At 40.5% G+C, this 26,857-nt stretch overlaps 1 protein-coding gene across 1 annotated transcript in view; it reads left to right on the top strand.

Annotated features, from left to right (window-relative positions):
- csgalnact1a (chondroitin sulfate N-acetylgalactosaminyltransferase 1a) overlaps positions 1-25,992 on the top strand; it is a 34,787-nt gene extending 8,795 nt beyond the window's left edge. The window contains exons 2-8 of the mRNA XM_058412096.1: positions 490-2,275; positions 8,282-8,498; positions 12,331-12,432; positions 19,034-19,212; positions 19,631-19,725; positions 21,210-21,291; positions 21,930-25,992. Coding sequence (XP_058268079.1) covers positions 1,591-2,275; positions 8,282-8,498; positions 12,331-12,432; positions 19,034-19,212; positions 19,631-19,725; positions 21,210-21,291; positions 21,930-22,219 — 1,650 coding nt within the window. The 5' untranslated portion in view covers positions 490-1,590 and the 3' untranslated portion in view covers positions 22,220-25,992. The remainder of the gene's footprint in view (positions 1-489; positions 2,276-8,281; positions 8,499-12,330; positions 12,433-19,033; positions 19,213-19,630; positions 19,726-21,209; positions 21,292-21,929) is intronic.
- Positions 25,993-26,857: the final 865 nt, after the last annotated feature.

Raw genomic sequence — 26,857 nt, 5'->3', positions numbered from 1 at the left:
AACTTAGCTCCACCCCTTTATTGACTCCACCCCTTATGTCTCTGGAAGCTTACAATTAGCCCCTCCCCTTTACTAGCCCCACCCCTTATGTCACTGGATCCTTACGCTTAGCTCCACACCTTTATTAGCCCCAAAAGGCCCAACTCGTTTTTGCCACACCCACATATCTCAGAGCCATACACTTGTGTCAATGTTTCAGAATACACTTCTGGACTCTCCCTCAACTCTTTCAATCCATCCACTTATCTCCACCCATTAATTGACCCTGTCCCAGAACTCAGGGGCTGTACACCTGGCCCCGCCCTTCCTCATCACCCCCTCGGCCCTTGTGTCACTAAAATGTCTCACTTTCTCAAATACTTATGGACCTGACTGTATATTTATAAACAGTTCTCTATGCAGTGAACTCACACTTGGACCTCACTCAGACAATCTGGGTTTTATGTATTAATTCTCTCTCTCTCTGTCTCTCTCTCTCTGTCTCTCTAGGTAACACAATAGAAGATGAAATATGCAGGAGGCTTCTATTAAACACAGAAGATAGCATGGATACAAACTGCTGACTGAGGAAGATGAAAAGTGGCTGCTCACGGAAATGAAAATTGTCTCGGACATCTAACGTTCCTCGTTTCCCGACATGTCCCATTTTGTTCATCTCCTACAAAGAGAGAAGCGTGCTGACTCTCCTGATTTAAGTTCCAAGGACCATGATATGGACGCGGACATGTGAATTACTCGATGAACGATTTCTCAAAATGTGTCATTAATGAGGATTTAAGTGTGAAGTGGCATGTTTCGTGTCCTCACAGCGGGACTGAGCTGTTTTAGCCCCACCCGAATCTCCACCAAAGAGTGGCCTCATGGATATTTAAAACACAAAGTAGAGGCTTTAACATGACTTGAAGTACAAAAAGCACACACGTTCAGGAGAACCTTCGTATTTTCGTATCTGAACGAAATTTATCTTTAGCAGCAGATGCTTGACCAAATTACAGGTTCTCGAGCTGGACCGAAATGTGACTTGTGAATGAAAAGGCGTAATTAGGGACGATCGGATCTGTTTTGGAACAAGATTAGCATTTAAGAGAGTGTTGCTCATTTAGACGAAACGTTCTGTTCCCCATTTTATATCAGAGTCAGCTTTAGCAAGGACAACACTAACAGCTAAGATAAGTAACGTCCAAGATAAAAACAAACATGTCTATAAAACCGTGACATACTAGACTATATTTTAGTTGATATGTGAAATAAAACAGTTTTGCTGAAGACAACACAGGCATGTTGATCTGCTGTTCTAGTTTATATCAACCTAGCAAAGCCTAGGCACGCTTTTAGCATGTTGCCTCACTTAATAGCTTTAGCACTGATCTCACTAACTGCGTAGTCAGTGTTTTGTCCTGTCAGTGTGTTAAGTCGTGTGTATATGTAAATATATGTGTGTGTGACTCACACTTTCACACTGTATTTTGGTAGAAATGTTTCTCAGAGGATAGCTTCAGCAAGGACTATAAGAACTGTTTGACTGATTCAGCTTGAACATTAGCTACGACAGTGGTAACCCCTCGTCTAAGATTATGGATACGACTCTACATGTGTGATTATGACACTGGTTTGTTCGAGATGTTTCGCAGAGGATTGTTTTTGTGGCTCTCGCGTGTCTGTGGCGTTTTAGTCCTCGTTTGCTGCCTTCTTTCTCTCCTCTATGTCATCACTTGCAACCCTCATAGCGATGACCCCTTGGTGGCACCCAGGCTGGGAGTACCAGGCTCTCCGCGAGGGCCCGGGGTTCCTGGCGTGCTCAGCGGCGCCCCCTTGGGTTCATCAAGCCACGAAAACTACCAAGCTTTGCTTCAGGAACGTGAGGAACAGCAACGGCAGCACATTTCCAGCTTGAAGAAGCAAATCGCTGAACTGAAGGAAGCCCTGCAGGAGCGGGTTGAGCGGCCGAAGGAGATTCAGGAGAAAGCGAGCAGCGCAGGAACCGATCTGAACGAGTTTCTCCGCACCCAGCTGGGCCGGGCAGAGATAAGTGCAGGTGTCCGCTTGCCAAATGAGTATGCTGTGATACCATTTGAGAGCTTCACACTGCAGCGTGTCTATCAGCTGGAGACGGGACTCACGCGCCATCCTGAGGAAAAGCCGGCGAGGAAGGACAGACGCGACGAGATTAACGAAGTGGTGGAGAGCGCTGTGCACACACTGAACTCACACAAACACAATATGGGAGATAAATTTAGCGCAGAGAAGGTGTACAGCATGGCTGACTTCATTGAAGGTGAGTTGGGTTCAGCTGGATTGGTTCACTGGTTAATTACAGGTGTTGCTAACATGACTTGTTTGGGGCTTTGGATAAGATGAGCATCAAATAAAATTGTAACCAAAATCTGTAGCATTGCTAGCAAAGTGTTATCAATTTCTTATATGAAATAGCTTGTGGTTTGGTGGTTAGTACATTTTGCCTCACACCTCAAGGGTTTGGGGTTTGATTCCCGCCTCCACCAGATATGTGTGCCCTAACCGTCCAAGTTGCACGTTCTTCCCGTGCCCCTGGGGTTTCCTTCGGGTTCTCCAGTTTCCTCCCCTAGTTCAAAGACATGTTGTAGGCTGATTGGCATATCTAGATTGTCTAGAGTGTGTGTGATTGTGCCCTGCGATAGACTGGCATCATGTTAAGGGTGAACCCTGCCTTGTAATAGGCTCCTGCACCCAGTAGGTTAAGCGCTGTGGATAGATGGATGGATGATGGATAGATAGATGGATAGACTAGCAAGTAATTAGCTAAGCTATTTCATTAATAATAAATTGCTGCTTGTTATGAATTTGTTGGAAGTAAATGACTCAATAAAGTTTGTATTTGTTATCAAAATAACGCTTCCTCATAATCTATTTTGATAAGTATTTGATCGCATTTAGCTGAAGAAGAAACATCAGTTATGAATGGAGCACAAATAGCATGGCTAGCTTACTTTAGCTATCTGTATCTGGATGCTAATCAGGGCAATATTTCCAATTAAATTAAGTCTCTCACAGTATTATAATCTCTCACAATCTCTAGATATTCAGCACCACAGATTGCTTCAAAAAGTTAGCGTAGGTATAAACTTAACACAAAGAGAGATAAACACATTACACATTTCTGTTGTACTGCCTGAAGAACATAGCAGTCAAGTTTCCTGTGTTTCCCTTCAGGAAATCCTGTGATACGGGGAGCACGTGTATGTGTGTGTGTGTGACATGATTCAGCTGTGCACAATAAAGCAGCTGGTTTTGTTTCCTATGGCATTTATACACACACACACACACACACACACACAGATGTACAGAGTTACACATAAACACAGCAGGACAAGGTTCCACACAAAGGTCAAAAGCACAAACACACACAACGGAAATAACCAATCTATACGCCCACGTCAGAGTGTGTCATGAGGAAAAAGCTCTTCAGTGTAACGTATTTGATGAGTTAAATAATCGAAAGGATATTTGGTGGTTAAATACAGCACCACAGAAGCAGTCCAGTTTGCTTAACAAAGAAGGGTTTGTGAGGAAACTGGAAGGTCACTGAAAACATGTTCGGTTCAGCCAAAGTTAATTTGTCTTGAAAAGTCTTAAAATACACTCACAAAAAAAAATAGTGTTTTCAGAAACCCTGTGTAGTTATCGTCTGTGCTGGAGAGGATTAGCATTTTCTCAGAAATCCTGTCAGGTTAGCTGTAGCTATTTAGGTAGCGTTAGCAGCAATCATGAATATAACTCATAATCTTATCTAGTTATCTTATTTGTAAGCACTACCACTGCCCTAAGAAGTTTATGACCTGAAATCCTCTCAGAAATCCTAGAAATTCAGAGGTCTTGTAGGGTCCATGCCTCGAAGGCTTAAAGCTGTTTTGGTGGCACAAGTAGGACCGGGAAAGTGATTTTAATGTTATGGCTGATCAGTGTAATGCCTCAGGGTTCAACAATTCCACATTATACTCAAAGACATTCCTTCTTTATCTGAGATTTCCAGATAATTCCTCCCGGGTCAGAGTAATGTTCTGTCACATTGCTCCAGATTGTCTCTTTAAAACTGTATAATGATACAATTGTAAGAATCTGCCTTCAGTCCTGATTGTGATAATTAGTAAAAGCTATTCTGATGGAAATGAAGCGCTAAACTTGTTCAGACGAGCACATAAAGCTGCATGTTCTGGTATTGTTCCTGTTTCACTATAAGGTGCTATTAGAAGGAAGTAGGGCAGGGTGAGGGTGCAATCACAGCTTGCAAGACTTCTTGCCACTTTTTCCTGTTATTGACATCCGCTGACTGAACATGAGTTAAAATGCTAAAAAAAAAGTGATTCCATGTGACACACAGCCTTTGTGCCCTTCATGTTTTTTCATGTTATTTGTGCATGTTATTGGTACATTAGATGAACACTTCAAGTGGGATATTTGCCCAACTATATCCTTCTGTCCAGTATAGGGCTTGAGGAAGCAAGAGGTTTTGCATCATCATGATGCTTGGCCCTATTTTAAGTCAGTAATCAACTTTTGCTCAACATGAAGTGTATGCCCATCCAGGGGCTTCTCCTCAACCAGGATCAGGAGACGTTTGGTAGTTTCTGGCCATTATAGCACTTTGGCCAACTAGGTGCTTGAGCCAGAAGGAGTTTTTTTTTTTTCCCAGCATGGAGGTTTGCCCAGGAGCAGGTTTCTGTCCAGTGTTTGACCTCTACCCAATAAGGGTGGTACCTGGAAGCTTATACCCTAAACATGGCTTCTGACCAATGTGGGGTTTATTCCCAAATTTGGTCTTTAATCCCAAAAGGGTCAATAACACGGAGGCCCAGTAGGAAGGTTTGAAGCAGTTCAGTGTAGGGTTTCTGCCCAAATTGGAGCTTTGACCAGTTGCAAGCATGTCCAATGTAGGGTTTCTGCCCAAATTGGGACTTTGACCAGTAGTAAGCTTGTCCAGTGTAGGGTTTCTGCCCAAATTGGGGCTTTGCCCAGTAGTAAGCCTGTCCAGTGTAAGGTTTCTGCCAAAATTGGAGATTTGACCAGTACCATGCCTGTCCAGTGTAGGGTTTCTACCCAAATTGGGGCTTTGACCAGTAGTAAGCCTGTCCAGTGTAGGCTTTCTGCCAAATTTTTTTTTTTTTTGGCTTTGACCAGTGTGAGGATTTTTCCAATGGGGCTTCAATCCATTGTTTCTTCTTTACTCCTTTACTTTCTCAGAATTTTTGACATTTATAAGTAACATAGATATCAATTTCAGGTCACATGAACAAGACTGGAGATGAGACCAGTTGTATGAAGATTTAAGATATGACAGTGTTCTTTACTCATCCTATTTGTTTACTGCCACTGCAAGGCATTCTGGGTAGTGTGTGCGTGATAAAATAGTGTCAGAAGAGACACTGATTAGAACAACAACATAAATTGTAATGAAGGTGGCAGTTCCTCTGGTGCTGATTGAGTCTTTCTTCCTTCTGGGCTCAAGATGTCTTCAGAGTGTTACCAACAACTGAGACAAAAGTGAAGTTGAACTTACACAAGACTTTCGTGCAAACTTTTGTGTGAACCAAGTTGCCTCCTTGAGCCAAGAGTCAGTGAGCCTTTGCAACGTGACTCTAATTTCCAGTCTGAACAATAAAAGCTTTGATGCCATTCAGCACTGATCCGTTTGAATGCTTTTGTTGCGTCGCTGTGAGAAAGCGACACCAGCATTGACGGATTTAAAGCGTTTAATAAAAAGAAATCGTGTTTATCATGGTGTCATGCGTGACAGTTGTCCAGCTGTTTCTAAACACACCAACGCTGAGATGAAACCAGAGAGAGATGCATGTGTGATAAGTGATTGAGTAAGTCTTTGTTTTTGTTTACATTATTACCATGGTTACCATTTATTTTTATTAAGTTAAGATTAAAATCTGTATCTGTTCTCACTGTGCAGCATCTGGGTAAAGACATATTGTTTTTTAGATTAGGATTTTTTTAGTTAAAATTTTTAATAAAACACTTTTAAATAGAAAAAACACCGAAGGTGCAAGGTGTAAAAACAATATTTTTTTCTCTGACTTTATCATTATTTTGACAGAAGTTTGCTATTTTGACTTTGACTTTTTACTCTGGTTATAATGATTTAATACATCATTTCATTTTTTGTCTTAATATTTTGTTATTTTCACTTACTTACCTGCTATTTCTATCTTAATATCCTGTTATTTAAAATAAAATTGAAATTTTAATAATTAATTTTAATATTAATATATATATATTTTTTACTAAGTTTTCTTTTTTTTACTATTGTTATTTAAATTTTTTTATTTAGTTTTTTTCTATTTTATTTTGATATTTTTTTATTACTTATTATTTATTCCTTTTATATCACCTAATATTTTGTTCTAATTTACTAAATTATTTTCTCTTAGTATCTTATTATTTTTACTTACTAAGTTGAGATTTTGACATATATATATATATATATATATACATTTTTACCAATTTGCTATTTACTTAGTCTTGATTTTGACTGAGTATCTTGTTATTCTGACTGATTACATCATTATTTTGTCTTAATATCTGGATATTTTAACTTACTTATTAGTTATTTTGTCTTAGTAGGTAAAAATAACAAGATGAAATGTTATTTTGTACTTGAATATTTTTATTTTGACTTATTATTATTATTATTATTATTATTATTATTATTATTATATGTAATTATTAAACGAGTACATCAGAGGGACAGCTCATGTTGGACGTTTGGGAGTTAGGGAGGCCAGATTAAGATGGTTTGGACATGTTCAGAGGAGGGAGAGTGAGTATATTGGTAGGAGAATGTTGGACATGGAGCTGCCAGGCAGGAGGCAAAGAGGAAGGCCAAAGAGGAGGTATATGGATGGAATAAATGAGGATATGAAGCTAGTGGGTGCAAGTGTTGAGGATGCAGAAGATAGGGATAGGTGGAGAGAGATGATTCGCTGTGGCCACCTCAAAGGGAAAAGCCGAAAGAAAGTTGTTGTTTTTTTTGAGTTGTTGTTTTGATTTAGTATCTTGTTCTTTGTCCTCTGGGTTCTCTGGTGTCCTCCTTTCCAGGACCGAAAACATGCACCGAAGGCTAAGTGGTATATCTAAATTGTCCATAGTGTGTCAGGGTGTGTGATTGTTGCCCTGTGGGTTGCTACCAAGTCCTGGATGTCCCCTGTCTTGAGTCCCCATGGATAGTATTAGTGCTACAGAAAATGGATGGATCCTGTAGTTGGATTTTTTTGCTAAGTTCTTTACTGAGTGTCTTGTTATTTTGACTAATACATTATTGTGACTTACTAATTCATAGGTAAGTCAAAATAACAAGACGCCTAGTCAAAACAATGACATAGCAATTGGAAAAAAGAACCACACCTCGTGTTCAGTACTTTCGTAATAGCTAAACATTTGCTTAGCTAACATCATGCCTCATCGATCACTGGCTAGCTTTTCCGCCTCTCTTTTTTTAACTCTCTCTTGAAACTAATAAAACAAAAACAAAACAAAAAATGCTTAGCATTGTAAGAAACCAGAAAAACACCTCTGTCCTGAAGGTTTTCCCATGTCAGGAAATTTTTAATTTACAGCTTTACCTCCGACAGCTCTTTCTTTCCAGTCTATCTCAGTGTGCCTCTGTTCAAATCAGCATCAATGCAGCGTGACAACGTGGCCGGATGTGATTCATTTTCATTGTAAGCCTGTGTTTTTGTGGGTTTTTTGGCTACATTAAGCATTTTAATGCCTGTCAAATAGGCAGCAGAACATAGTGAGAAGCTTTTGGCTCATCCTGACATGATCACGATGTGCTGCAGAGATGCACTTTATATACAAGCATCCCTCCAATTCCTGAGATTTGTGATCACATTTTGTAGCTAGCTTGTGAATCCTTGGCAACTGACAGAAACTAAAGATAGGAACGCCTACTAATGCCCAGTGTAGAGTGGTCTGAGGTGAAAAATCTTCGGTGGTCCGAGCGCCGTTAGCGACGGAAATGTTTCTGAAGCGTATTTTAGTCATGCGGCTCAGAGAACAGATACACACCGGCTCCATGACGCTTCATATCGATCGTCCTGCTGCTTTTTTTTTTAGCCGTGTGCTCTTTCGCGTTTGTGCATGTGAGTAAAATGTACACTTGTTATCTAAAGAGATGGAGGTATTACAGCAGCGTGAATAACTCGTGCTTGTGTTATGATATTAAAATGTATATGTTTAGTGTTACAGCAGTGATCTGACCTAAAAGTAATAGTTCTGTCTCTCTCTCTCTCTGTAGGTTTAGCACGAACGGAGAAGGATAAAGGAACACTGTACGAGCTGACATTCCGTGGAGATAGGAAAAACGAGTTCAGGCGTCTGGTCCTGTTCCGTCCCTTCGGACCGATGATGAAGGTGTCGAACGAACGCGTGGCGACGTCTCACACCGCCATCAACATCATCGTACCGCTCTCACAGAGAGCCGACAAATTCAAACAATTTATGCACACCTTCAGGTAAATGCATAGTCTTCGGACATACCTACATCATCAGTAGGGTTTGTTTATCAAGGCAGGATGCGATAGCTTAATGGTTAAGGTGTTGGACTACTGATTGGAAGGTTGTGAGTTCAAATCCCAGGTCTACTAAGCTGCCACTGGGCACCTGAGCAAGGCCCTTAACCTTCATGTTACATTTAAACTGCAAAATTCTCTCTCCTGAAGATTTTCCTGTGTTGAAAGTCTTAAAGAAACATTGACTCTAATTACATTATTCTTTTATCTGTTTATATAAAGCATCTTCCATACAAGCCCCACGTTACCATAGAAACGATGATGCACTGGTAATATATCTACTGATCTACTGTTATTGAAAATAGATCTACTGTTATTGAAAATCTGACCAATCAGAATGGAGCACTGAACAGCGCCGTAGGATCATTAGTGTTTGTGACAGCAGGACATGCGAATGTATTCAATTTGAAAGCAAGAATCTGTCCGAAACCTCTGATGTGTAATGAGATGTCACAGCGCTCGCTCAAAGAGAGGCCCGGTCTCATTAGCATGACTCTGACTTTCAGTAAATGTCCTGGCACTACTTTGAATATTGACTTACCTGTCGGGAAGTCGAACAAGAAAGAGGAAATGAAAATCAGTGAAAAAGAGGAAGCAGGACTTCACTGCTGGTCAGAGGTGTAGGTGCTTGGAATTAGAAAGTAAATAAATCAAGGGGAAGAATAATTAGAAACTGTAACTGTAGAGTGTAAATTAGGTGTTGAGTGAAAACTGTAAATAAATTATAACTAAAGGACATATTATCTTTCTCTATTTTTATAATCAGATTACAATTTACATAAAGGACAATAATTAAAGGACATTTTATCTTTCTCTATTTTTATAATCAGATTACAATTTATTATTATTAAAAATTATTATTATTATTTCATATTTATATACTTTGTTTATTTATTTTTTAATATATTAGGCTATATTTTATGTTAAGTTTAAAGGCTCTCTATAATATTTTTTTAGCATTTCAAGTCACCATGCCCTGATATTATCTTTATCTCTCTATTTGTTTATCTTTTTCTTTAGCTGCTATCCATTTGTCACTGTAAATATGCAAATTTTGGGACTAATAAAGGATTATTTTATCTTTAGGATAGGGGTTAGGGTTAGGGATTAGGGGTTAGGGATTAAGGGTTAGGGGTTAGGGTTAGAGATAAGGGGTTAGGGTTAGGAGTTGGAAATAGGGGTTAGGGTTAGGGGTTACTTATGAAATAAGACCCATCAATGGAAATCTTCAGTAATGTGATAGAACCCATTGAACTTAAATTAATTCCTATTAAATGATGCAAACCATTTCTTATCATTTCAAAAGGACTGTCCCAGCTTCATCATGTAAAACATCTGAGAAGGAATCCCAACTATGTGATATAAAGAACGTTAGCTGCAGGAAGTGCTATGGAGCTAGCAGGATAATAGCAACTGTGTAAAATTGACATTCGACATGTAATTGACTCGCAGAACTGGTTTCCGAACTGGGATAAAAGCATTCATGGTTAATAGCAACTTTGGCTAACAGCAACATTACAGGAAGCGCAACAGTAGGATAAAAGCAGTTCTGTCTCAGGCGCCAATGGCTTTATGAGATTATGAAAAGGAATGTAGGTCACTAAAATGTGCACACAGGATAAGGAGGACTCTTTTATACATTATCTGATAGAAACTGTAATCGGGAACCATTAAAAGCCTTTCAGACGCAGTGCTGCCTTCTCTTTAATTATGCATTTTTTTCCATTTAAAGGTTGTACACTACATTTAAGTATAAATTGGATTGTTGGCTGTGTTTCAACTCATTGATGAGCTTTCCCGTGAGCCACAGTCTAATTATTAATAGCACGATTTCTTACCGTTCTTACAATTTGCACAAGACGTAGCTTACGTTTTCTCGTACGTTGACGACTCTGTTATTCTCGCTATTACACACAACCTGTTCAGTTTTATTTCTGAAGTTTAAGTTCTTAAGAACTACATCATAGTCACAGACATATCATATCATTCATATTTTAGAGTCTGGAGAAAAAAAAATTAAAACATTGTTTAGTGGTTGAAAAAGCTCTGTAGTTCCCATCACCCCCAATCTGACATTGTTGTGTCTTTAAGCAAAAATAAATTATTATTAATTATTTATTATTTATTTTGCTGAATAAATAAATCTACAGACATCTTACTATACTATACTTCAGCAGTAACTGCCCTATCATCAGGAGTTGAGGTCAACAGTTGATGGACAGCTTTTTATCTGTCCAAGTCTCCAGTCTCTGTACTACTCTACATTGCCAAAAGTTTTGGAACACCAAATCATCGAATTCAGGTGTTGTTTTTCAGCAGTTCCAGTGAAAGGAACTCTTAATGCTTCAGCTTCATACCAAGACACTTTGGACAATTTCATGCTCCCATCTTTGTGGGAACAGTTTGAGGATGACCGCTTCCTGTTCCAACATGACTGCTCACCAGTGCACAAAGCAAGGTCCATAAAGACATGGATGAGAGAGTTTGATGTGGAGGAACTTCACAGAATCCTGACCTCAACCCCATAGAACACCTTTGGGATGAATTAGAGCGGAGACTGTGAGCCAGACCTTCTCGTCCAACATTAGTGCCTGACCTCACAAATGCACTTCTAGAGAGGAATGGTCAAAAATTCCCATAAACACACTCCTAAACCTTGTGGAAAGCCTTCCCAGAAGAGTTGAAGCTGTTATAGCTGCAAAGGGCGGACCAACTCCATATTACATTCATGTGCACGTAAAGGCAGACGTCCCAAAACTGTTCAGCAATATAGTGTATAAAGTGGCCAGTAGGCGTTCCTACTCTGCTACTAGTTTCCATAGTAATAACGATTATCAGTGGGCGGAGCAACTAGCATTTCAGATTTAATTTTTTTTAATGAAGCGTTCTGGAGGGAGATTTGGCGTTTGTGTATAAAATTCAACAGCATCATATCGTACGAGATATGAAAGGAGAAGCAGTGTGAACTCTTTGCTACAGATCATGTGCTTCACTCTCATCGGTATTCACTGCATTGAGTCGCTCCGTGTTTGCATAATGTCATATCGCTGATTAGGACACGCCCAGATCTAGAGGTGTGGCTCATGATGCCAGAATTTTACAGCTCTCGTTTGGAAAATTAAAGCTCTTCACTGTCTCTGTGTGTGGACACGGCATAAGAGGGATGGCGTTACAGTCTCTCTAGAGCGTAACCAGCTCCAGTCATGGCTTCTGGCTTTCAGTTCAGGTCTGGAGGAGATCTGACTGGTCGACTGCTTCGAACACTCCTCAGCATAAATTACACTCCTCAGTGCTGGTGTGTGATGTGTCCCCCAAAGTCGAGCTCAGAGTTTTTTGCAATTTCTCACATGTTTAGAAAGATAAAAAGAGGGGGGAGAGAAAAAATCACAAAGTCAGCACAAACCTGGAACATTTGGCGTCTGACTATCAGAATGTGTCTTTGTCTAACTGCTGGAATTTCACACCGCTGTTTGTGTGTGTGTGGGTGTGTGTGTGAGTGATATGATAGCATGGCAAGATACAATAGCGACAAAATTGTAAGAGCGACTTAGAATTTATCTCATTTTATACAACTGAGTAATTGAGGGTTAGGGGCCTTGCTCAGGGGCCCAGCAGTGTGCAGCTTGGTGGGTCTGGGGTTCAAACTCAAAGCTACTACATCCCCCATATAACAGAGTAACCCTTTTATTTCTTACATCTCAATAAATAATCATCAAGAACCCCTCAGTTGTCTGTGGTAGAATCTGATTTGTGTGTGTGTGTGTGTTTGCCTCAGGGAGGTGTGTATAAAGCAAGATGGACGAGTGCATCTCACTGTTGTCTACTTCGGGCAAGACCAGATGAATGAAGTCAAAGGAATCCTGGAGAACACGTCCAGGTAAAGTACATATGTGTGTGTGTGTGTGTGTGTTGTGCTGAGACTAATGCACACACTGTCAAACAGAGCTGGAATGCAATGCTGAACGGTCATCATTGGAAACTAAGTGAACTTTCCCTTTTTTTTCTACAGAGCACACACACACACACACACACACACACTCTCGATACTGTTTGTGTGTACAGCAGATGATTGCAGGGCCGAGTTTCGGGTGGAGATCTCGCACAGAGACTGGTGCCACTGTGATCTTTGACCTCAAAGAAAATGATGGTGTCCTCTGCCAGATGAACTCGACATACCTCTCATCCTCCTCATGCTTCTCATGCCTCTCTTTCTCTATCTTTCTCTCTCTCTCTCTCTCTCTCTCTCTCTCTCTCTCTGTCTGTCTATCTCATTCTGTTTCTCTCTCTGTCTCGCTCTGTCTGTGTGTCTCTCTCTCTTTCTGACTCTCTTGTTCTGTCTCTGTCTTTGTCTCTCTCTTTCTGTCTCTCTTTGTCTCTCTCTCTTTCACCCTCTCTCTGTCTCTCCGTTTCTGTCTCTCTCTCTATTTGTCTCTCTTTCTGTCTTTTTCTCTGTCAGTCTTTCTCTTTTCCTCTCTCTCTTTCTCTTTCTGTTGCTCTCTCTCTCTCTCTCTCTCTCTCTTTCTATCTTTCTTTGTACTTTTGTATAAACATCTATTTGTTCGGGTTTACTAGCAGGCTGTCTACTTCGTGTTAGCTAGTCACCGGACAAAGCACTATAAAAGTTTCTATGACATCATTGTTGAGTTCTCGAATCTGATTGGTCAGGAGGTGTTGATTCATTTTCTATAGCAGCGGTTATGACAGCAGTTTCAGCCGCAAGGCAAAACACAAGCTTATATTAATGCAACAACTTAGAGGGATGGCAGACGCTCCACGGATTTAGTGTTTTTGGAAGGAGTTTCCAGTGCGAGTTTCCGGTTTCTGAGTATTTAATGAGAGACAGAGAGAGAGAGCGAGAGAGAGAGAGAGAGAGAGAGAGAGAGAGTGAGACAGAGACAGACAGAGAGAGAGACAGACAGACAGACAGAGAGACAGAGAGAGAGAGAGAGAGAAAGATATGACTTTGTATATGTATGTTTCTTGGTAAACAGCGGTGTTTCACCACTCGTTTTAAGATCAGCGTTGCATCAGCAACAAGCTCTGATGTAACTCCAGATAAATGTCCTGCGAATGTTTGTTAGAATAACGCGACTGACCCCTTTAACATGCAAACACGTTAATTAATAGGCAGGACTGCTGTACGGCCGCTAATGTGTGTGTTTGGTGATCGTAAGTGCCATCAAATCCATTGTGGGAACTGAGAGAAGGTTTGCCAGTCAATATGTAACCTCCAGCCTCACACACACACACACACACACACACACATACACATCAGACATCATTCTGAAAGCCAAACACATTCTGTCCATGATTAATTTATACCACACACACACGCGCACACACACAGACACACACACACACATACACACACACTATTAGACACCCCCCCCTTCTATCCTCCCCTTCTGAAGCCTTTATATTGTATTCTCTGTGATCTGCAGTGTGTTCAGAGGAAACTTTTGGTCTCCGGTTTAAAGTGAGCTGAACACACATCTGCGAATCGATAGCCATGAATAATTTGTGTTCATTTGAGATGGAGAAGAGACGGCAAACACGCACCGACTAATTCAGCCGGACTATTTTGCGCAGCGAAATGGCTGTTCTTATTTGTTTGATCTGCCTAGTTAGTTTTCCTCTATATGTTTTTAAAGAAGCTGAAAATAACGCTATCTCAGACGTCCTATCCAATACTATTCTATGACACACTATACTATACTATACTAATGCAGGAGTACAGTTCCTGTGGTGCAGTTTCTTCCTATCACACTATATAGCATATGGGATAGTACAGGATAGTTTAGTATGATATAGTACAGTGAAGATGAGGTCAGGCCAGTCAAGTTCCTCCACACCAAACTTGCCTTTACCTTGCTTTGTGCACTGGTGTGCAGTCATGTTGGAACAGGAAGGGGTCATCCCCAAACTGTTCCCACAAAGATGGGAGCATGAAATTGTCTTGGTATGCTGAAGCATTAAGAGTTCCTTTCACTGGAACTAAGGGGCCAAGCCCAACCCCTGAAAAACAACCCCACACCATAACCCCCCCTCCACCAAACTTTACACTTGGCACAATGCAGTCAGGCGAGTACCGTTCTCGTGATTTATCACTCCATGGAACACGTCTCCTCTGCTCTAGAGTCCAGTGGCGGCGTGCTTTACATCACTGCTTCCGACGCATTGCATTGCACTTGGTCATGTAAGGCTTGGATGCAGCTGCACGGCCATGAAAACCCATCCCATGAAGCTCTCTAGGTACTGTTCTTGAGCTACTCTGAAGGCCACGTGAAGTTTGAAGAACTGACTCTGCAGAAAGTTGGTGACTTTTGTGCACTGTGTGCTGACCCCACTCCTTCGTGGCTGAGTTGCTGTTGTTCCCAATTGCTTCCACTTTGTTATAATACCACTAACAGTTGACCGTGGAATATTTAGTAGTGAGGAAACTTCACGAATGCACAGGTGGCAACCTATCACGGTACCACACTTGAATTCACTGAGCTCCTGAGAGCGACCCATTCTTTCACAAATGTTTGTAGAAGCAGTCTGCATGCCTAGGTGCTTCATTTTATACACCTGTGGCCATGGAAGTGATTGGAACACTTGAATTCAATGATTTGGAGGGGTGTCCCAAAACTTTTGGAGACATAGTGTAGGTGTAGTATGGTATTGTAGATAAAATAGGCAGTATAATAATATAATATGCTATGTTAGATGAAACGGAGTGCACTGTGTTGGTCATGACCGTGGTACACCGATCAGCCATAACATTATGACCACTGAAGTGATAACGCTGATTATCTCCTCACCTGTTAGTGGGTGGGATATATTAGGCAGCAAGTGGACATTTTGTCCTCAAAGTTGATGTGTTAGAAGTAGCAAGTGTAAGGATTTCAGCGAGGTTGATGAAGGGCCAAATTGTGATGGCTAGACCACTGGATCAGAGCATCTCCAAAACTGCAGCTCTTGTGGGGTGTTCCCGGTCTGCAGTGGTCAGTATCTATCAAAAGTAAGTCCTGTTCAATGCTGAACAGTCATCATTGGAAACCAAGTGAACGTTTCCTTTTTTTCCATAGGCCCACACACACACTCTCTTGATACTGTTTGTGTACACCAGGGAGTGTGAATATGGTGAACATCTGAGAATTTCTTTTGTTACAAAACAGCTGGATTACAGTACAGTACTGTACGCTACACTAGATTAAATAGATATACCTCCATGCCCATGCAGGGCATGTGTACTGTAACTGATATGAACCTTTGTGTCTCCTAAGCATGTATATTTTATCTCGAGTCACAGACTGTGTTAGTCTGCATGGTGCGGTGGAATGATTTGGTGAAAATCAGATAATATTCAGTGTTCAGTATAGTATTAGTGTACATTAGTGGATGGGATGGTGTAGTGTAACATAGCATAAGAAATAGAATAGATATAGCTTATAGTAGACATGTAAGATCTAAAATAACTATAGAATGTAAAGTGCAGTACTTAAAATGGCTCTTTCCTTTCAAACCTATACACTCCAGGTGAACTTGAACTGTGTCGAACCTTGTGTGTGTGTGTGTGAGAGAGAGAGAGAGGACTCAGAGACAGGCAGCATTGACAGAGCTCTGTGCTTCTTTTATTTTAGCCAGTTATTTTTTTAGCATTAGCACTTTTCAGCATGTTTCTCTTCCGCTCAGTAGAAATTAAATTAAACCAAAAAGTAGACAAATTGTGTGTGTGTGTGTGTGTGTGTGTTTGTGTGTGTGTGAAAGAGGAACTTTGACAGAGCATTGTTCTTCTTTTTTTATTTTATCTAGATTTTTTTGGTGTGAAAACACACTTCTCTTCCACTCTGTAAAAAAATCAAATTAAAACCAGACACAGCGAGCCTTTCATGCCTTGCCACATTTCACTAATATTAAACTTTACGCTGAAGATTAAAGTGAGCAGTGCTACCTCCGCTGGCTCCTTCTCTGCTGAAAAGGAAACACACGCGTTAGTAGGATGCTGGTAGTAACCCACAGGTGGAAACAATCATGCATAACTTGCTGGGTCGACACACCTCCTCTTCCTGTCTACAGCTGATGCTTGGCCACGCCCCCTGTTACAAATAGTGATATCGGAACTGGAGTGCGACATGATCCTAATGCAGGGTCAGAATTTGGCTAATTTTGGTTTCAAAAAACCCACAAACGTTCTCGGATATTCACTTTACACCAATTGAGCGTAACATTATGACCAGTGTGAGGTGAAGTGACCAACACTGATGATCCCCTCATCATGGCACCTGTTAGTGGGTGGGATATATTAGGCAGCAAGTGAACATTTTGTCCTCATTGTTGTTGTGTTAGAAGCAGGAAAAATGGACAAGCGTAAGGATTTGAGCGAGTTTGACGAAGGGCCAAATTGTGATGGCTAGACCACTGGATCAGAGCATCTCCAAAACTGCAGCTCTTGTGGGGTGTTCCCGGTCTGCAGTGGTCAGTATCTATCAAAAGTGGTCCAAGGAAGGAACAGTGGTGAACCGGCGACAGGGTCATGGGCGTCCAAGGCTCAATGGAGGACACTGGGAGCAAAGGCTGGCCCGTGTGATCCGATCCAAACAGATGAGCTACTGTTGCTCAAATTGCTGAAGAAGTTAATGCTGGTTCTGACAGAAAGGTGTTAGAATACACAGTGCAGGACGGGTCAGGGCTGTTTTAGCAGCAAAAAGGGGGACCAACACAATATTAGGCAGGTGTTCATAATGTTATGCCTGATCGGTGTATGTATAATATACTATAGCACTATACGACATTCTATAGTAGATGCTTTGAGACAATGTCCATTGTTAAAATTGCTATACAAATGAAATTGCATTGAAAGTTAGATATATAGTGTATTATTGTATAATAGGGCCTCTGGGCGGAATGATACTAAAGTGTGTGAAGAAAAGGTCAGTGTTTAAGATGGCTGCTGTTCACATTTGCAAAGGAGATTAACTCGTACAGTCCTCCAGTAAATCAGTCATTAACCTCTCTTAAAAATTCTTGATCATTTGACAAACGTTGAATTTTAAATGTGTTTAATGTTTATGCCGGCTGTTTGTTGAGAATGTTGACTATAAGTGATTCATGCCATGCCTCCTTCACTGGGACTGACCGACTCAGGGGCCATGCTGCCTGTGAGCTACTACATAAAGTGTTTATGGGAGTAATTTGAGGTGTTCTGGGGTGTGTGTGTGTGTGTGTGTGTGAGAGAGAGAGAGAGAGAGAGAGAGAAATTGGCCTCGAAGTTCAGTACAGTGGAAAAAATGGTGAACAATCTGGAGTGGAAGAAAAAGGAGTCTTACCAGACAGTCCCCTTCTCTCGAAAACAAACCAGTATCGCAAAAGGAAATATTTGCAGTCTGCTTCAGTCTGAGTTGAATCTCTCTCTCTCTCTCTCTCTCTCCTGTCTCCCTCCCTCTCCCTCTCTCTCTTTCTCCGTCTCCCTCTCCCTCTCTCTCCCTCTCTCTCTCTCTCTCTCTCTCTCCGTCTCCCTCTCTCTCTCTCTCTTTCTCTCCCTCTCTTTCTCACTGTCTCTCTCCCTCTCTCCGCCCCCCCCTCCCTGTCCCTCTCTCTCCCTTTCTTTCTCTCCCTCTCTTTCTCACTCTCCCTCTCTCTCTCTCCCTCTCTCCGTCTTCCTCTCCCTCTCCCTCTCTCTCGCTCTCTCTCTCTCTCTCTCTCTCTCTCTCTCCCTGTCCTTCTTTCCCTCTCTCTCACACCCTCTCTCTCCCTTTCTTTCTCTCCCTCACTCTCTCTCTCCCTCTCTCCATCTCCCTCCCCCCCCCCCTCTCTCTCTCTCCCTGTCCCTCTCTCTCCCTTTCTTTCTCTCCCTCTCTTTCTCACTCTCTCTCTTTCCCTCTCTCCGCCTCCCTCTCCCCCTCTCTCTCTGTCTCCCACTCCCTCTCCCTCTCTCTCTATCTCTCTTTCTCTTTCTCACACACCACACACACGTGCACACACACAGTAAATCTGCCAGGCTCCATTCTAACAGCCCTGATTACTGCCTTGTCTACATTGTTATTGGCTCATTTTGTTGAATTATTCGTTTCTCGAAGAATCTGAAAGAAAATCTTACAAAACCCGAGTGTTTGTTTGTTAAGACGTCGAATCCGGGAGAAGTGGAGCTTTATCGAAGACACACTCGATCTGTGAAATGAGTCAAATCAAAATGATCTAAATGTTTGGCTTGGACCTGTTCTATATCTCAGCAATCAGAGCCGAATTTGTTAATGAGAAAATGATGCACATCGGCATTCAGGATTATTATTATTATTATTATTATTATTATTATAGTCCCAAAGAGCTGCTCGACTTCCATTCAGCTCAACTCAGTTGCAATGTGGGGGGCGTGGCCTCTGTTTCTGGGTCTCAATAAAGGAGGCGTGGCTACTGTACCTGTATCAGTGAAGGAGGAGGAGGAGGATATATGGCCTCCAAAATAACATAATGTTTATTTCTCTCACTTGACTCAGAGAGCTGAATTTCCGTAACTTCACGATGATCCACCTGAACGAGGAGTTTTCCCGAGGCCGAGGTCTGGACGTGGGTGCCCGAGCATGGAAAGGAGGGAACGTCCTGCTGTTCTTCTGTGACGTCGACATCGTCTTCACTGCTGACTTTCTCAACAGCTGCCGTCTGAACACACAGCCAGGTCAGAACGAGAGGGTGAAATAAAAGAGCAGGAAAATGTTTGTTTTTGTTCTGCTCGTGACCCATCACCATCAGCGACAGTGAAGTGAATCAAACCAGATACCCTGGAGCTTACACATTATGTTTTTGTTATGATAGATAATATAACCCTCACTGTCGAGGCTTTAGCTTTTGTTAGCCTTGAGCTTACACATGTTTTGTAAGATAATACAGCCCTTTCGCAGACACAACAATGTTCAATGGCATGGTTACAGACTCTTTTTAATCCGTAAAGTTTAGCTTCTGTTCCCGTAAATAAAGGCCGTCTCTCCTGCCTGGGTTTATGGAGGGGCTGGGTTTTGCGTCTGGATTGTTTCTATCGATTATGACTGAGAGGAAGTGAATATAGATTTGCAAATCCATGTGTCTGTCTCTTTCAGGGAAGAAAGTGTTTTATCCCATCCTGTTCAGTCAGTACAATCCCGCAGTGATTTATGGAGGCAGTGATCACATCCCGCCTGTGGAGCAACAGCTGGTAATGAACCTCCGTTTATTCAACACGCTGCTGATTTTCACACAGCTGAATTGTTAGGGACGTGTTCTTCTAGCTGCTGTAGCTCCGAGTGGAACAGCAGAGGAACCACACGCTGATAGAGAAACGAAAGTGAAGAACCTTCTAATGTAACAAGAAAGGATCTGTCTATCTGTCTGTCTGTCTGTCTATCCACCTGTCTGCCTGACTTTCTGTACTTCTGTCCATCACGTTTCTGTCAGTCTTTCTGTCCGTCTGTCTGCCTGACTGTTTGTACTTCTGTCCATCATATTTCTGTCAGACTGTCTGCATTTATATCTGTCTGTCTTTCTACCTGTCTTCACCTTTTTCCATCATGTTTCTGTCTGTCTTTCTACCTGTCTGTACTTCTGTCCATCATGGTTCTGTCAGTCTGTCTTTGTTTCTGTCTGTCTGGCTTTCTATCTGTCTGCCTGATTGTCTGTACTTCTGTCCATTTTGTTTGTCAGTCTGTCTGTCTTACTGTCTGTCTTTCTACCTGTCTGCACTTCTTTCCATCATGTTTCTGTCATTTTGTTTGTCTTTGTTTGTCTTTCTGTCGGTCTGCCTGACTATCTGTACTTCTGTCCATCAAGTTTTTGTCAATCTTTTTCTCTTTTTGTCTGTATGCCTGACTGTCTGTACATCTGTCCATCATCTTGCTGTCTCTGTCTTTCTACCTGTCTGCACTTCTTTCCATAAAGATTCTGTCTTTCTTTCTTTCTTTCTTTCTTTCTTTCTTTCTGTCATTCTACCTGTCTGCACTTCTTTCCATCATGTTTCTGTCTGTCTTTCTACCTGTCTGCCTGACTGTCTGTACTTCTGTCCATCATGTTTCTGTCTGTCTTTCTACCTGTCTGCCTGACTGTCTGTACTTCTGTCCATCATGTTTCTGTCTGTCTTTCTACCTGTCTGGCTGACTGTCTGTACCGCTGTCCATCATGTTTCTGTCAGTCAGTCTGTCTGTCTTTCTACCTGTCTGTCTGTACATCTGTCTATCATGTTTCTGTCAGACTGTTTGTCTTTCTGTCTGTCTTTCTACCTGTCCGCACTTCTTTCCATCATGTTTCTGTGAGTCTTTCTTTCTGTATCTTTCAACTTGTCTGCCTGACTGTCTGTACTGCTGTCCATCATATTTCTGTCAGTCTCTCCATCTTTCTGTCTGTCTGTCTTTGTACTTGTCTGTACTTCTGTCCATCTTGTTTCTGTTAGTCTGTCTGTCTTTCTGTCTGTTTGTCTTTCTACCTGTCTGCACTTCTGCCCATCATGTTTCTGTGTGTCTTTCTGTCTGTCTCCCTGTCTGCCTGACTGTCTGTATCTCTGTCCCTCCTATTTCTGTCAGTCTGTCTGAGAGTTAAAATGACATCAGTTTATGAATATGTACTGCAGAGAAAGTGTATGAAGCGCACTAGGCCATGTTGAGACAGACAGGATGAAGATGTCACTGATGTGTGATGTTTCCTTTGCAGGTGATTAAGAAAGACACTGGCTTCTGGCGGGACTTTGGTTTCGGGATGACCTGTCAGTACAGATCCGACTTCATCAACATAGGTATATATATGAGACCCAACACGACACATACACCTCTTTTCTTAGATCATCGTTCTGCAGCTTGGGAATGCATGATGAAGGATAACTCTGCTGCTGAGAGAGCCAATCAGATCAGCTGCTCTCTAAAAATTCCCATTAATTTTCTTGTGTTTCATGAATGTCCCATTTATGTCCGACTCACATCGAGTAATGACCTGCTTGTTTTTTTGTAAATAAAATAATTCAGTCAGCTGTATCTATTTAGTGCTTTAATGTAGTGGGTTATTGGTATTGCAGTTCACTGGCATAAACAGTAAACATCCACAAGACTCTAGGAAATAAGTCAGGACTTTTAAGGCTTTGCTTAAAGTCCAGCTGGAAAATACCATTTTGGCTTAGTGTTGTCGCTAAAAATGGCTCTTGATATGAAGTCATGTAAGCACAATTTTGGACCGAAGTGAATTTGGAAATGCCAGATTTAGAATCACACCCACGTCACTGCCGGCACGTCCATTTCTGACCACAAAACAGCTGGTGGAGAACAGAGAAAAACTGGTTTACGTCCAATCAAAGCAGAACTATGCCCATACACATACAGAAACACACACACACACGCATCCCGTTTGCTGCTGATCGTATTCTCTGTCCTGTGTACTCAGGTGGATTCGATGTAGATATTAAAGGATGGGGCGGTGAGGATGTCCACCTCTACAGGAAGTACCTGCACAGTAACCTGCTGGTGATCCGCGCTCCATCCCGCGGTCTTTTCCACCTGTGGCACGAGAAGCACTGCGCCGACGAGCTCCTGCCTGAGCAGTACAAGATGTGCATGCAGAGCAAAGCCATGAACGAGGCATCGCACGGACAGCTGGGAATGCTGCTCTTCCGACACGAGATCGAAGCTCACCTGCGCAGACAGAAGCAGCGAAGCGGCGCCAAGAAAGCCTGAAGCGTGGACCGTGGTGATTTTTTTTACAGGCACGCACGAACAAACAAAAAATACAATGGATGTGAATTACACGGCTGTTCTGCTTCTGTGCTGTTTTAATCACACACGTCTCCTGAGTGACGATTGTTTCGACTCGGGTTGTTTCCGTGAAGCTTGTGACATTGAAAGACGATAGGCGAGTGGTCAAAGGGTCAGCCGTGCTGTTGCTAGGCAACCGGAAACATGGACGACAAGCAGAAGCTAGCCGATGCCTGATGGAAACGAGCTAGCACATAGTATTTTACAACGTAATGGCACAGAAACACGACGGAAATGTCCGTCAGCAACGTCTAAACAATCGTTCAGTCACAACTCGTGGATGAATCCGACTCTCCTCGGCGTCATCAATGATTTATACTGTAGTTTTTTTGTTTTATTTCGTTTTCCTCAGAATGCTGGCCGATATAGAAAACGTCCCAAACGCTAGATCACAGAAGCCATCCTAATAATAAGACATTCCTTTAATTTTCTTCCATTTTTTTACACCATGCTTATAAGGTATTTATTAAAAAGTTCAATGTTTTATATTTTTATCCATTTATAGTTTATAGAAGAAATGATACATGCGCTAAACGAACTCTAAACAGCCCTCGGTGTCAGAAAAGTTACATCTTTAGCTCTGTCTGCTACAAAGCGCTGACACTGGAGACTCCTTCCATAAAATATGAAGTCAATCTCCTCATCAACAAAAATCACTTGTTGCCATAGAGATGAGAGACAGAGACCATTAATCAACACCTTCAGAGGCCACAGAGACCATTAATCAACACCTTCTGACCAATCAGAAGACGAGAATTCAACATTGTCTGTAGTAAATGAAAGCATAAAGAGAGCTAATGACCTGGGTTTGGTTTTTGACGAGTGTGTTGATGTACACACTAAATCATTAGTCCGTTAGCTAGCAAGCTGCGGTGACTCTACATTTAGGGCAACAACACCACATGATCTGTATATTACTGCCCTAAAACACATTTTCTTCATCAGTGTAATACTAATGATTTTTAATGGGAACTCTTCAAACAAACACTAGCGTTTGGGAAGTTTTAAACCTAGAAGCTGAAGAGACTCAATAGTAGCGTGTTATTGTGTTATGGTGCCCTCTTTTGGTCAGTGGCGGAACTGCAGCTAATGTTTTGTTGAAATGTTTTAATGAAATATATTATTTCTCTCCTGAATAACAAGTCTTCTTGGTGAAATGTTAAATAACCAAGATGATCAAGTTACAGAGAAACGCATCATGATCATTTCTTAATAACTGGTACTATATGTCAATGTTTGTTTGTTTTTATTTTGACAATTTGAGACGATATCCCTGTCTAAATAGCTATTCCAGATACAAAGGCGCACGTCACGTTAGTCTCTTCATGATCTGGACTGTGTTGCACAAACCCTGTTGTTGAATTAAACGCCACCCTTAATGTAATGCTACGTAATGTAAAGTACAAAATACTTCATTTTATTTATTACATTTAGATGAATTTTTCACTTGCTTTTGAATCGACTTCAATTATCATGCACTCTATAATATCATTTCTTCGGTCATTCCAACTAGGGAAAGTTTCTCTTACTAGTGGTCCATGTAGAATTGCTAAGAAAGCTAAGATATTTTGACTAGACAAGAAGGGGTTTTCTTCTGAGGTGGTGCAAACTATCAAGATAGTTTAGGTCATTTGTAAACATCTGCCAGGTTCTGGGTTTTGAGAGGAAAATTTCGTCCCACACACATACCCAGGTAATAGACACGCTTTTAGAAACTGTTCTCCAAGAGGTTTTGGGTTTTTCTTCCTGTTTATATTTTGGATTTTTATCATTTTTGGGTTGCTTTCACCAAGGAGTTGAAACTTCGGGATTCAAAATAGATTCAAGCTGAATGTATTTAGAAATATAGATTTTTTAAAAATCCTATAAAGGAGAATTGGCATTCAAAAACTTTCTTAATTTGCTTTGGGAATTAATGAGAAACAATTACATGTTTGGCATGTATACACGGTTTGCTGAAATTTTAGACAATCCCATTTTCTCGCCTTTAAATATAACGATTTTTGACACTTGCTGAAGAAAAGTAGAATTTTGCCATGCAGAGAGACTTAGTCTCTAAATTTTAATAAGTATTTTAATGAAGTAAAAAAAAAAAAAGCACTTATAGTAGGATATTGCATGTAATGACATGTTCAGTGTCTTTACAGATTTATACATCAAATTTATCAATCCTGATGTGTTTTTCATCTATGTGTTATGTCTCGCTGCCTCTACTCCTTTCAGCCCCCAAAACAGGACACTTTACTGGATTTACACCATGCTTTATTACCATTTATTCCCCATTTTGCTTTTGTCATTTACTTCAGATCTGATTTATAGTTCAGAGACAGAATGAAAACTAGTCAAACGAATCTCTATATACAAGGATTAATACGCACAAAGGTATTTCTCCATTGTCTCGTGAAGGTGAGAAAGGGAGAAATAAAGATGAAATGAACCATATTTACACTTTGTTCCATACACGTGTTTATATTAAGGTGTAGATCAGTAACAACCGAGAGGATGTTCAGTTTTATGAACCACAAGTCTCATAACACCAGTTAAAGTTCTGGTCACAGTCACATTGAGTACATTTATTGATGTTGTTTATGTCCGAATTGGGGAGGAAAAAAGCATGGTTTCTATCTGAAGTGTTTAAAACTGGATGTCCTGAAGGGATAAACTGATGTTCACTTTGTCCTGAGATTCGGTGTCATCTTGTTTGTGAATGGGAGAAAAATCAATGTCTGAAGCAGACATTACAACAGTAGCAGTAGATATGACGAGTGGTTCAGCGAACTATGACTTTTAATTTGGTTTTTCTTATACTGCTATGTGGGGATTTTACTTCATTTCTGCTTCAGAAAGAAGAATTGTGTTAAAAAAAAATGAGGTTTATATTTTAAAAGAAGTCGTGTGCGGACTATTTTAATTGTCGTTAACGATACAACATGTGACAACAGTGACACCTAGTGGCAGGAAGAAGAAGCATGATTTGTGCGGTTAGAAAAGAAGGTCATAAGCTCAAATCCCAGCACAGTGTGACCTTTTTCTTCATCATGTTTAACTCTTCAGCTTAGTCCTGGGATAAGATTTCAGATAATAATCATCTGCCAAGGACCATTCAGTGTGACTGGGATTTGTATTATTATTATTTTTGTTTTATGCATAATGAATGATTAAATAAGCCATATTTAACATTGATTGGACGTCCTCTGACACCGATTTGGATCATTTCATTGCCTCTGAGACAGGAAATGTAAGAACGGGACGAGGAAAAGACAAAGTTTAGGATGTTAAGACAATAACTGATGGGCAGATGGAGTAATGTAGTGTTTAGCTTCCCGTATTTAACCTATAAAATAAGAGACTTCTATTTATTTATCTTATACATTATTCTTGAAGCATTTTGTAAAATGGAAAAAAAAAAACCTTTGCACAGAAGAAATATGAATAGATTCCTACAATTCCTTTAATAATAATAATAATAATAATAATAATAATAGAGTTATATACAGTATGCTTGTGTAACACACTGAGCTTCTCGGTGTGTTTAGGTGACTTTTTATGGCAGATTGTTCTGATAAATACTCATTTCGACGGAATGGATTGATTTTGTAAGATGAATTTTCAAAGCTTATATTATTGTTGGGTTTTTTTTAAAGTAGATCTGTGGACACAGGGATGAAATTGAAATTAAAATATTCTAATAAGAATGTGTCTTGTCTTGTGTTTGGGAGATTTACACACACACACACCTAGAACTGAAATGAAGCACTATTAAAGGTGTACCAGTTCACCTTGTCTCATACTATAGCTGATAAAGAAGTGGATCAATTTCAGCAACTGTACAGAATTAATTCAGAATCTATGCTGATGCTCAAACTTTCCTGGTTACACAATTTCACATGACTATATATAAGTTATAGAAGGAAAATGATTTATAATCACACTCTCTGGTGTCACCCAGATCACCATGATCAACAAGTCTGGTTCCTCTCAAGGTTTCTTCCTCATATTGTTTCAGGGAGATTTTCCTCACCACCATCATTCTCTGGCTTGCTCATTAGGGATAAATATAAAATACAATTATATTAAAAATAAGTAAATAAATAAAATATAAATAAATAAATTTTTTATATTACTGAATTTTTATATTTCTGTAAATCTGCTTTCAGACAATGTCTGCTGTTCAAAGCTCTATATAAGAAAATATTATAATAATAATATCTATATTATTATTATTATTATTATCATTATTATTATTATTATTATGATATAAGATCATTACATCTTTAAAACTTTTCACTGGACAAACATAAGATGTTGCATACAGTAATTAATTAAGTGCACGTGCACGTTTTCTATTCTTATGTCTTCATTTTAACTAAGACAGATGATTTATTTTCCCCCAGAGAGTGATGGTTATTATAAAAACCTGTAAAAATGAGAGAGAAAAAATCACTTCTCAGGTCCGGACCTCTGTGTCCTCATAGCCTGTTACGGGTATAGTGTTGAATTATTATTATTATTATCATTATTATTATTATTATAATGAACCCTAGTACACACTAACACAGA

Source organism: Hemibagrus wyckioides, linkage group LG16, assembly GCF_019097595.1.
Source record: "Hemibagrus wyckioides isolate EC202008001 linkage group LG16, SWU_Hwy_1.0, whole genome shotgun sequence".
NCBI lineage: Eukaryota > Metazoa > Chordata > Actinopteri > Siluriformes > Bagridae > Hemibagrus > Hemibagrus wyckioides.
Note: the sequence above shows the minus strand (reverse complement) of the source record. Positions and strands in the feature narration are given on the sequence as shown.